At 47.6% G+C, this 12,958-nt stretch overlaps 1 protein-coding gene across 7 annotated transcripts in view; it reads right to left on the bottom strand.

The window, feature by feature from the left end:
• Positions 1-803: 803 nt before the first annotated feature.
• The window catches only part of LOC141156754 (flavin-containing monooxygenase 3-like), a 252,205-nt gene continuing 240,050 nt past the window's right edge, over positions 804-12,958 (bottom strand). For all 7 annotated transcript variants that reach the window (XM_073643106.1, XM_073643110.1, XM_073643109.1 and 4 more), the window contains 3 exons: positions 11,891-12,246; positions 1,904-1,976; positions 804-1,238 (listed from right to left, as the gene is read on the bottom strand). In XM_073643106.1, the coding sequence (XP_073499207.1) occupies positions 893-1,238; positions 1,904-1,976; positions 11,891-12,246 (775 nt within the window). In that variant the 3' untranslated portion in view covers positions 804-892. The remainder of the gene's footprint in view (positions 1,239-1,903; positions 1,977-11,890; positions 12,247-12,958) is intronic.

Genomic DNA, 12,958 nt, shown 5'->3' on the forward strand with positions numbered 1-12,958 from the left:
CATGATAAGTGAGGGAAACAGGATAAGGCAGCAATAGTATTTTTTTTATTCATTCTTTATTAAAAGGACATATAAAGCAACAACTACAAATAGTATTGAAAATGATTACAAACAACAGAAGTCAGAAAGTAAGGGTGATACAAAGCCATATCAACAAGTCATTATGTACAAACAAAAGAAGGAATATTATTAAATGACCAAAAGAGATTTGTTAGTTACATTAGATGGGTCCATCAAGTAATGGGTGGGAGAGTGATGATAAGGCTGAATTGATCAATTTCCAATAAGAAGGGGATAATTCAGAAGGAATAATTAGTAGACCTACAGTGACAAAGGGAGGAAAGGGGATAGCGCTGGATAAGGTAGTAAGTTAGATCAGTCAGGTATCAGTGCCATATTTTACGATCCATGATGACAACATTTTCTGGAATGATAAGGGATTGTGGGTTTCTCAACTAGACAATTCTTTCCGCCAATAAATCAAACTTATTTTATCTAACCATTCTGAATGAGTTGGAGGGGTGGGTTGCTTAGAAATGGATTGGGCTTAAATGTTTACCTGCCCCTTTCATTAGAGCCAGAAGGTCAGGTTTTTTTGCTTTAAAGTGTTTTGAAGGGCAGGACAATAGTACTTCAATGGACTTTAGGTTCTTTTTTTATTAAATCTAGATTACGTAAAGCCAGTTAATGTCTTCCCAGAATGGTTGTAAGCAAGGGCAATTCCAAAATATCTGCGATAGGTTAATAGGTAAGCATTTTAATGTATACACTGTGTATATATTTCCTAAGGCTGAAGGAGGAGGTAATTAAAAATATATATATAAAATGCTGGTATGCTGCTTTGAATGAGAAAAGCACATTATTAATATTTAATGTTTTTTTTTTTCATATATCAGGCTCTTAGAAAAAAAGCTAAAAGCAAAATGCCAAGGCAAACTATCCATGGCAGAAATGATATCAAATGAGATTCCGGATTTTGCTTCATCACTCTGGTTTTTAGAGGCTTCTTAATTCGATCCCATTGAGTGAAAATCGCTTCTCGGGCTCCAGCCCATTTTCCTGGACCACTCAGACGGAATTGATAAGAATTACATGGTCCAAAAAAAACCTTCCATGCCAAAACTGGGTCTGTTAGAAACAACTTCCATATGTTCAGGTTCACTCCAATATCTGAAGCTATATCATCCATGTACGAGATGTAATCTGTACGACGAAAGTTATTCTCAGCTGTAGCAAACCTTATTGTATAAAGAAGATAATAAAAATCAATTATTAATTCTTTTAAAGTCATCACGTCAATAGCATGTGAGCAAAATGTATTAAATGGTTATTCTCACAATAGCATTCAAAGGTCAGTGGCTTAAATGTAGATCTAGAAGGGATATTGTAACCTCTAGTTAATTGTTCATTTAGGGCCAATTTTGCCCTGTTATAAAAGCCAATCGACTCTATACAGGTTTGTTAGCATTTTTTTACTAGCTTGTTTACATAGACTGAGGAATGCCGATCTGATTGGAACAAAACAGTTGTTAAACGGGTTTTCAACTTTAAAAAAGCTGGTGCCCAAACAATTGCTTACTTATGAAACAAAAACTTGTATAACAGTCAGCCACCCGGAGTCCAGTGCCAGCTCTCCGCGGCAGCTTAGATCTTCGTATTTTGGCTGCAACGGTGACTTCACAACTACAGCACACACCAAAGTTTCAGCCAATCACAAAGGTCTGCAGTTCTGCTGATAATACATATGAAGTCGGAATTGGGAAATATAGGGAACTGGAAGGTAATAAAAAAACTAATCTTCCCTTGATAAGATATAATAAAAATCATGAAGTTTCACAATTACCCACATCTACATTTTTTTTAAAATATATATACTTAAGAAAAATGCTATCTTTGAACTTACCATTTCTTTCTAAGCCGTTCATCCTTTAGCATCTCATTTTTTATTCCTTCAGTGTTTGGAAGTTTATGTAATCCTGCAAAATCAAATAATATTATAATGATAATTGATACTAATTCATGACAAGAATAACTTTTTCTGTTTATCACAGTATGTCTTTGGATGTTGTGTTAAGAATTACTTATGTGGCCCCCCATGGGCCGGTTGCCACAGTAGTGTTGCCTCCTTCACTGGAGGTGATGTTACGCTTGAAAGCAGGAGGAGCTCCCCACGTCAGGTAAACCCCACATGCACACACAGGTTCTGATCCCTGACCTGAAGGGGGATCTCTACACCCTATTGTGGGGAGCTGCCTTTTCTGGTTGGGGGGAGAAGGTAGTCAGTGAGCGTAAGAGGGAAGGGAGAAGGGGAGAAAGCAGCAGAGAGAGAAGGAAAAAGTTCTGGGGAACAGGGCAAGTGAAGAGCTCACCCCAGGCAGCGGAGCAGAGGACGCCAGAGTCCTGGGTTGTACGGGCATTTCACATCCCGGCAGCCGAATCTGGGGAACAGGAGACTGCAAGTTTTCTGGCCACAAGCAGAAGCCCGGCAGCACAGCGGCATAACTAGAGCCTGGAGCTGCACCCAAGATGGCAGTACCCATTATAGGTTTGCACCGCCTGCTAATATGGAGCTTAGGGCAGGAGTGAAGAAAAGGGACTGCAGGATATCTCACAGGCAGCAGGGCCCGCAACTGAGAAGCACAGCAGGCAGGCCTCCAAGCCCACCTGATGGGGTGGACTCCGATTGCTTCCAGGCTGACTGGACCCTCCTGGACCTAGTGACCAGTTCCACGGACTAAATAACTTTCTCTGCAGTAAAGGTAACCGGACTGCATTCCTCGTGTCTGTCTTCTTTTGCGCCTCCCTGCAGCTGTGCTACCACCGCAACTATCATTACTGCTGCCAACCTGCTTTCTGCACCCTGTTTCCCCTGCCGTCATCCTTCATATCAGCTTTCTCAGTCACTGAGGGTTCGCTTCACCTGTGGGAAGTGTTTCACCCCAGCTGCTATACCATCTATCCCCCAGGGTCTACACAGCAGCGCTGGTCATCCCTGACCAGGCACCACAGGTGGCGTCACATAAAGACTATGAATCCCCTGTAAATACTCCCTTCATCTGCTCGGCCAGGGCCATGGAGCTGGGCCCCTGCTCCCTTCACCTTCCTGGAAGACTGCCGGCCCAGCTACAGAGTACCCTAGGCCAGTGCTGGTGAACCTATGGCACGCGTGCCAAAGTGGGCAGGCAGAGACCTCCCTAAGGGCAAGCGCCCTCGCCGCAGCACTAGCGCTACTGGTCCAGGACCTGGCCCAGCGGGTGAGTACTCGGAGCCCGCCGAGTGCCGACGCCAGTCCCCACTTCAGCTAGATGTGTGTTCTCAGACACACATCTAGCTGAAGTGTATTGCAGCGCATGAACTTGCCAGGCATGTGCGCCTGATGTCAGCGTACAGGCAACTGAGCGCATGGCAGTGACGTCATGCACCCCGTCGCTAGGACGCTGATGTCAGCTGCTGGCTACAGGAGAGGATGTGGCGCGGGAGAGGAAGGAAGGTGAGTAGGAATGTTTATTATGTTTTTTTTAATATATGAACACCGGTGCAAGCAAGATGGAATGGGGGGCGGACGATATATACATGGAATGGGAGGGGGAGGGAAAGAGCATATATACATGGAATGGGAGGGGGGAGGGAAAGAGCATTTATACATGGAATGGGAGGGGGGAGGGAAAGAGCATTTATACATGGAATGGGAGGGGGGAGGGAAAGAGCATTTATACATGGAATGGGAGGGGGGCGGGAAACAGCATGTATACATGGAATGGGAGGGGAAGGGAAAGAGCATATATACATGGAATGGGAGGGGGGAGGGAAAGAGCATTTATACATGGAATGGGAGGGGGGAGGGAAAGAGCATTTATACATGGAATGGAGGGGAAAACAGCATATATACATGGAATGGAGGGGAAAACAGCATATATACATGGAATGGGGGGGAAACAGCATATATACATGGAATGGGGGGAGAATCAGCATATATACATGGAATGGGGGGGCGGCATATATACATGGAATGGGGAGGGAAACGGTATATATACATGGAATGGGGAGGGAAACAGCATATATACATGGAATGGGGGAGGGAAACAGCATATATACATGGAATGGGGGGGACAGCATACATACATGGAATGGGGGGACAGCATACATATATACAGGGAATGGAGGGGAAACCGCATATATACATGTAATGGGGGGGCAGCATATATACATGGAATTGGGGGGCAGCATATATACATGGAATGGGGGGGGACAGCATATATACATGGAATGGGGGGGAACAGCATATATACATGGAATGGGGGGAACAGCATATATACATGGAATGGGGGGAAAATTGCATATATACATGGAATGAGGGGAAGCAGCATATATACATGGATTGGAGAAGGGCAGCCATATATACATGGATTGGGGGAGGGCGGCATATATACATGGATGGGGGCATATAACAAGATGGTGGTGAGCACATTATTTCTGCAGTCTCATACCCTCTGCTCCTTTCTGTGGCTGCTCTATGCTGCCCTCACCTGCTCTCTGTAGGAGTTGTTTTTTCTAAACTAAAACCTCAGTATTCAGGTTAATTTGCTGTGTTGGCACTTGGAGATAAATAAGTGGGTTTTGGATTGCAGTTTGGGCACTCGGTCCAAAAAAGGTTCGCCATCACTGCTCTAGGCCCTTACAGCTGCTGCAACTGGCGTCACAAACAGGATTTACGGACCCCGTTAACTGGGTCCTGTGTGCCACAAGGGCTGTTTATAACTGTATAAACTGCATCCATTACTGTAGCACATGCGGAGTTAATGATATGTGGGGTGTCCCATCGTGGGTGGAGCCTCTGAAACGGCGCCAAAATAGGCCCCTCCCACTTGCATAGACTGTACCAGAGTTGTCTGTCCCTTAGGCGGAAAGGTGCCAGCCTTCCCCTTTGCATCAGACTGAGGAGGGAGAGTGTCGCCTCCCCCAGCAGCCCCATGCTGTGTGATCCATCCATCTCAGCTGCTGCAGCTCTGTGAATACAATACAAGTGTGAGAAGCTGTGCAGCAAGAGTGCGGCTGTACTGGGACCAGCAGAACAGTCTCGGTGACCAGCTGTGCAAGGAGCAACAATATAAGCATCCGGAGCAGTGAGTCCTACCCCGGTAAGGGTGAACTAGGGGGGGTAGAAATATGCCCAACTTAGGTGAAGCTCCAAGAGCGGGTGCTGCTGCAGCCCCCATACTGCCATTGTCTATGCCATATATCCCAGGAGTGGCCTGGTTACCACAATACTCAGGAGAGTCGCATACCCTTAGCGATTTCAAAGAGAGACTGCATAGCCTGTTTGATGTTTACCCCTTGGCCGAAGGTCAGCATTCTAATCGGTCAGCTAACTGGTGCCACACAGAGGGAAGTCAAGTCCTGGCCGGACACTGATAAATGGACAGTCAAGCACATCTTAAAGCTACAAGACACTTTTGACACCTGCACCGCGGCAGAAATAAAAATGCTGTTCTTTGGCTGCAAACAAAGCGTGCAGGACAGTGTGAGAGACTATGCCCTCCATCTACAGGAGGCGCTGACAGCGTGCAGGAGGAGGACAGGCCATTAACAGAGCAATTTATAGAAGGAATGCTGGCTACCATGCATAAGACCCAATTGCGTATAATATCCTTACAAAACCCTGACATGAAATTTGCTCAATTTAAGGACAGGGCAATCCGTGTGCTACGAGAGACGACCCCTAGCGATACCGCACCCACTAAACGCCCAGCAATACTTTGCCCCAGGAACCTGTTGAGGCTGATGCCCTGATACTGAGTAAAGAACCCTCTGCAAACTTGTGCCTACAGGTACAAGAACTAACCAGAAGTGTGGCTGCGTTGGCAAAAACAGTGCAGTCTCTGCAAGTGTCTTCCCCTACAGAGAAGGTCCAGCTGGCCTCAAGTCCAGATGACCTGCCGTGGTGACAACAGAAGAGGATCCCATCCACCCGCACCAAAGGAAGAGGCACCGACTGCTACGACCCGACCGAGCGGCCCATCTGCCAGCGCTGCAACAAGGTGGGTCTCATCGCAAGGTGGTGTCCGTTAAACAAACGACCCCTGGGGAAGAGGACCAACCCTCAGGAGTAAAGCAACCTGGTCCACACAACTGGAGGGACAACTACGTAGGGGGACGGCCGATCCTGCCCATCGTGATTGGTGGCATTCCCTTGAATGCTCTCTAGGACACTGGTTCCCAAGTGACCACGATGCCTCATATCCTTTACAAACGCTATTGGTCTGACACTGACCTTACCCATTGCCCGGATGATAACTCGACTATAATAGCAAGTAACGCTCAGCCCTTGCCTCAGGTGGGGTATAAAGAGGTGACCATTAAGGTGGGGAGAGTGGAACTTGAATCGCAGGGTTTGATAATTGTGGATATTGATAAATGTGAATGCCATCCCATGATCACCCTAGGTACAAACATTATTGAAAACTGTATTGGTGAGATAATTGTGTTGTTACAGCAGGTAGCTGAAACCGCCAACGCCGGACAACAACGAGTCCTGCACAAAGAGATTAGAGCACTCATGCAAAGACAACAGGTAGAGTTGTCCGGTGGAGAGATTGGCAGCATAAGGGTGAGTGACCCATACCCCATTGTGCTACCCCCCAAGAGTGAAATGATGATATGGTGTAGGGCAGCCATGGGCATCAGAGGCCAAGACTACCAGGCCTTGGTAGAGCCCGTTTACTCTGAAAACAAACCCACTATCCTGACAGCCCGAGAGGTGGTGGATGTTAGAAAGGGGAGGGTACCCATACGAGTATTAAATTGTGGGGAAAAAGAGGCCAACTTACCCAAGTATTCTACAGTAGCCAAACTCTTTACTGTTAGTAATTACGCAATCCAGGCAGTAGAACACTTGGACCAGTCTGAAACGACGGAGGACAACGGCTCTTTGGGATGGTTGGACGACTGGTGTCAGAAACTGCACATTGGTACTGATTCCACCCCTTAACATCAGAAAGATGGGGTCTACCGGGTAGTCCAGGAATACGAAAGGGCATTCAGTAAGAACCCCCTGGATTTTGGGCAAGTAAAAGGGATCCAACACCATATCCCTACGGGAGACCACCTCCCTATTGAAGAGAGATACCGTCCTGTCCCTCCGGCTCACTACCAGTGTGCCAAGAGCATGTTGCGAGAAATGAAAGAGGCAGGAGTAATAAGGGATAGTTGTAGCCCCTGCGCAGCCCCCTTGGTACTAGTCAAAAAGAAGGATGGCACCATGCGCATATGCGTCGACAATAGGCAGGTCAATTGCATCACCCATAAAGATGCCTATCCCTTGCCGCGTATCAAGGAGTCGCTAGCTGCCCTGAAATCAGCTAAATGCTTCTCGACCCTAGATCTCACCAGTGGGTACTGGCAGGTTCCCGTTGCAGAGGCAGACAAGGAGAAGACCGCATTCACTACACCAATGGGCTTATACGAGTTCAACTGTATGCCATTCGGGCTATGCAACACCCCTGGAACGTTCCAGAGATTAATGGAGTGTTGCCTTGGGCATAAGAACTTCAAAACGGTACTGTTATACCTGGACGATGTCATTGTCTATTACAGAACCTATGAAGACCATTTGAAACACCTGACCGAGGTATTCGAAGCCCTATCCAACTTTGGTCTCAAGGTGAAGCCGTCCTAATGTTATCTCCTGAAACCCAAGGTACAATACCTAGGCCATGTTGTGAGCGCAGAAGGTGTGTCACCAGACCCGGATAAGGTCACCGTCATCAAGGACTGGCAGAAGCCAACTACCATTCATGAGGTACGACAATTTCTAGGGTTGGTTGGCTATTACAGACGATTCATCAAGGGCTTTACCAAGATAGCCACTCCCCTTCAGGACCTCTTGGTGGGCCACTCCAAAAAGGCGAAGACGAAGAGCTCTCCGATTGAGTGGGATGACAGGGTGGAAGAATCCTTCAACCGCTTGCAGCTAGCTCTCATGGGAGACGAAATTGTGGCTTACCCCGACTACGGTCAGCCGTTTATCCTATACACTGATGCCAGCAACGTTGGGTTGGGAGCCGTGTTGTCTCAAATGCAGAAAGGCAAAGAGAGGGTCATCGCCTATGCCAGTAGGAAGCTTCGTCCTACAGAAAGGAACCCCACCAACTACAGTTCCTTCAAGCTGGAGTTCCTGACCATAGTTTGGGCAGTGACTGAGAGGTTCAAACACTACCTCGCCTCCTCCAGATTTACAGTCTTCATGGATAACAACCCGCTGATGCACCTGGAGACTGCGAAACTTGGTGTCCTAGAACAATGATGGATGGCACGGCTGTCTGACTGCGAGTTTGTGATCAAATATCGGCCGGAAACAAGAATGCCAATGCTGATGCTTTGCCCCGCATACCAAACTTACCAGCCTCAGAGAAGATTTGGAAGACCTCAAAGAAATTGAGATGCCGGCCTTCCACCGCCAGGGTGCTTCCCAATGCTCCCATTGTGTGAAAAACAAGCAGTCGGCCATTCAAGAAGTCTCTTTCAACCCATTGCCCCACCATGGATGGGCAGAAACACAAGACAGTGACCCGGCCGTCCGCATGGTGAAAGAACTGCTGATCCAAGCCAATTCGTCCCCAGGCCCGGATGCACTACCAAAAGCCTTGCAGCTGTGGAAGGAGAGAGCCAAGTTGCTCTTTTATGAAGGTAAATTGTGCAGAAGAACCATCAACTCCCGCATGCACGAGCTGGTATGGCAGATAGTGGTTCCAAAGAAGGATACGCCAATGGTCCTGGAAGCTTACCACAACGGGGCAGGACACTTCGGGTGGAAGAAGTCGTAGGTCTTGATCCGTGAGCGTTTCTTCTGGATGGGCATGAGAAGTTCCATTGAGAGGTGGTGTCGAGAGTGTGGCCCATGCAATCTAAGGCGAAGAGATTGTGGTAGCCAGAGAGCCCCCTTACTACCCATCATCACAAGACAACCGCTTGAAATCCTGGCCCTGGACCATGTGAAGCTGTCTCCGAGTCGGTCGGGATGCACCTACACTTTAACGATTGTGGACCACTACTCCCGTTTCCTAGTGGTTGTACCAGTCAAGGACCAGACGGTGAGGACAGCTGCTAAAGCCTTCCAAGAGCACTTCTGTCGACCTCATGGCTATCCTGGGCAAGTCCTAACAGACCAAGGTCCAGCTTTTGAAGCGGAGATATTTCAAGAATTCTGCAACCTGTATGGCTGCAAGAAAATTCGGACAACACCTTATCACCCCCAAACCAACGGTCTGTGCGAAAAGATGAACCAGGTGGTGACTGACTTGTTGAAAACAGTACCTCTGGAAGAGCGCAACCGGTGGCCCAAGAAGTTACCAGACTTGGTGGACCTGTACAATCACATTCTGGTGAATTCGACCAAATGTACCCCAGCCTACCTGATGTGAGCAAGACCGGGTAAACTTCCCATCGACCTGGACATGGGTGTCCTAACACCAGCAGCAGTACAGCCAGACACCGACTGGGACACTGAAAGACAGCTAGAGTACTGTAAAGTCCAACAGTGCATGTAAGAGTCTATTGCGAGCCAGACAGAAACAAGAGAAAGATTACAATCAGCAAGCCCCTGCCGCTCCCTTGTCACCAGGAGAACAGGTGCTGAAAAGAAAGCGGAGAACTCATAAGCTGGATGACCAGTGGGAGGCTGAGCCGTATACCATCTTGCTCTCTCACTTTGACAACAGTAAGGTTTGCCTCATTACTAAAGATGGAGGGAGAACTTCTGCGACTGTATCTAGAGACCACCTGAAGGTGTGCCCAGATCAACTGCGTGAAAGAGGTAGAGGTCAAGACACTCCTCAACAGATAGAAGAGGTTGAAGGAAAGGTCTGCACCATATTAGGAGAATTTCCTCAGTCTTGGACTCAGGTAAACCAGGCAGCGGTGGTACCAGTCTTGACATTTCCACGGATGACTACACGAGAAACAGCAGAGACCTTGGGTCCTCATGAAGACCAGTCGGCCCCAGAAACAGATGCCTTATCAGCAGCGGATCAGGAAAATCTACCCCCTGCTAGCGGTGAATCTGTCGTGCCCATGGTGAGTCAAAGAGGTCGTAGAAGTCTACCAAGTCTACTTGTGGTACATCAGACTAACCATAGTGTAGTCTACAGTGAGCCTACCACACCTGTAGTAGACACCTCAGATCAAGAAAGGTCAACAGAACCACCAGTGTTACGTAGATCGCAGTGTAGTACACTAGGTCAGACCCCAGTTCGTTATAAGCATGGTTTATAGAATATTATAAGAGCTAGCAAATGTACATATTAGGTTAAAATGTTGAAAAAGCTTGTGCCCAGTAATCACTACGCGTAAACTACCTACAGAGACTACTGTATAAACTTCTAAGCTAAATTGAATAAGTGTACATACTAACCTGTTAATGGACAATTGGACCATAGGACTAGGTGTGGCCAGAACAATGCAAAAAAAAGGGGTTCACATCCAACCCTGACCTCAAAAAAACCGTCGGCATGGCCGAAGAACCAGGTCAAACCATGGTCTTTGTGCCCTGTAGCCACGCCAAGGGACCAAGTTTGAGGTGGTTTGGGGTGGTTCCCACCATGCTGCACTACAAACCTGTGAGGTGACGCCCCGGATAGGCGTTATCACAGGCACCTTGTTGAATGGTTAATATTTTTCATTTTTCTGATGTTTTTGTACTTTTTGCATTTTTGATAATAATGTATCGTTTAAGAAATGCGCCTCCCCAAAAGGGAAGAAATTGTTCATTGTTAACTTGCACCCTTAGGTCTTTACAGTCTGGGAGGTACTGTGCTTCGCTAGGTGGGAATGTGGCGCCCCATGGGCCGGTTGCCACAGTAGTGTTACCTCCTTCACCGGAGGTGATGTTACGCTTGGAAGCAGGAGGAGTTCATCACATCAGGTAAACCCCACATGAACACACAGGTTCTGATCCCTGACCTGAAGGGGGAGCTCTACACGCTATTGTGGGGAACTGCCTTTTCTGGCTTGGGGGAGAAGTTAGTCAATGAGTGTGAGAGGGAAGGGAGAGGGGGAGAAAGCAGCAGAGAGAGAAGTAGAAAGTTCTGGAGGAGCAGAGCAAGTGAAGAGCTCAGGGGAGCAGAGGACGCGAGGGTCCTGGGTTGTACGGGCATTGCACATCCCGGCAACCGAATCTAGGGGACAGGAGACTGCAAGTTTTCTGGCCACAAGCAGAAGCCCGGCTGCACAGCGGCATAATTAGAGCCTGGAGCTGCACCCAAGACGACAGTGCCCATTATAGGTTCGCACCGCCTTCAAGTACGGAGCTTAGGGCCGGAGTGAAGAAAAGGGACCGCAGGATAGCTCACAGGCAGCGGGGTCCCCAACGGAGAAGCGCAGCAGGCAGGCCTCCAAACCTACCTGATGGGGTGGACTCCGATTGCTTCCAGGCTGACTGGACCCTCCTGGACCTAGTGACCAGTGCCCGAGACTTAACAGCTTTTTCTGCAGTAAAGGTAACCGGACTGCATTCCCCATGTCTGTCTTCTTCTGCGCCTCCATGCAGCTATGCTACCACCACAACTATCATCACTGCTGCCGCCCTGCTCTCTGCACCCTGTTTCCCCTGCCGCCATCCTTCATATCAGCTTTCTCATTCCCTGGGGGTCCGCTTCACCTGTGGGAAGTGTTTCATCCCAGCTGCTGTACCATCTATCCCCTAGACACAGCAGCGCTGGTCATCCCTGACCAGGCACCACAGGTGGCGTCACATAAAGACTATGAATCCCCTGTAAATACTCCCTTCAACTGCTCGGCAAGGGCCACGGTGCTGGGCCCCTGCCCCCGTGACATTCCTGTAAGACTGCCGGCCTGGCTACCCAGTACCCTAGGCCCTTACGGCCGATGCACTTACCCTTGAAAAGTCTAGTGGCCCATCGAGACTGAAGTTCAGCCACCACCATAGTTGGCCCAATTGCAAGGACAAATGCAATGAATGCTATTGTAGGCTTTTCAATTCCCAGAGGGATTATCTTTTTGTAAAATGATCCTTTATTTTCATCCTTTTTAACAATAGCTTCATCCAGAAAAGGGAAACTGTAGTCGTAACCTGTGGCGAGCAAAACAACATCAATATTGTCCACAACAGAACCATCTGCAAAGTGGACAGATGTCTCGGTGAACTTTGTCACATGTGGCTTGACCATGATTGAACCCGACAAAATACGACTTGGAAGTTCTTCATTCACCAAAGGTTCTTTCCATGCATTTCTGTGATTAAAATAATAATATATATATTTAAGCAACTTTAAATATAGGAACATGAGATAAAAAAACAGTAAAGAAAATAAGAAAATTGCAACATAGTTAATAAAACATTAGGATTTATGGGGTTCCCATATCAGAATAACGCTCCCCCATACAATAGACTAAAGTCTGCCAAAACTGCCGTTATTGGCCAACAATCTAATGTGTAGGGGGGCCTTCCAACTCTCTTCTGACATACGATATCAGGGAAGCGGAGGATCAAACCTATTGAATTTGAGATAAGTCGCTGCCAGAGAACACAGGAGCGCTTGGGAGAGCTAAACATTTTTGTGTATGGAGGAGTTTGGAGGAGAGATAGCTGTTGGCCAAGCAATTGTTCGTCCAGCAGCTATCTAATGTGTATATGGGTCTTAAGTTAGAGCCCTCCCACACACACACTAAACAGTGAAATACAGCATGTAGTGTAAAATCCCTTTTATGCTGACCCCTGCAAATCTCCATGAAAGGAAGGTATATTAATGTAAATTCACCCAAAAATGTGGTTTTGCACCTCAAATCTTGTATGCTCAGTGTCATAACCCTTAGCAATTGTCAAACCTTTCATCTCTTATGGTCCCACTTTGCAATGAACTAGACCATGACCTGGCAGAAAGTGAACAGTCAATTCTTGAAGTTGAAACTCTTGAAATAGAAAAAGTGGCAAAATATAAGGATC

The sequence above is a fragment of the Phyllobates terribilis genome, unplaced genomic scaffold (assembly GCF_046119375.1).
Source record: "Phyllobates terribilis strain yellow unplaced genomic scaffold, ASM4611937v1 Scaffold_8__6_contigs__length_399053987, whole genome shotgun sequence".
Taxonomy (NCBI): Eukaryota; Metazoa; Chordata; class Amphibia; order Anura; family Dendrobatidae; genus Phyllobates; species Phyllobates terribilis.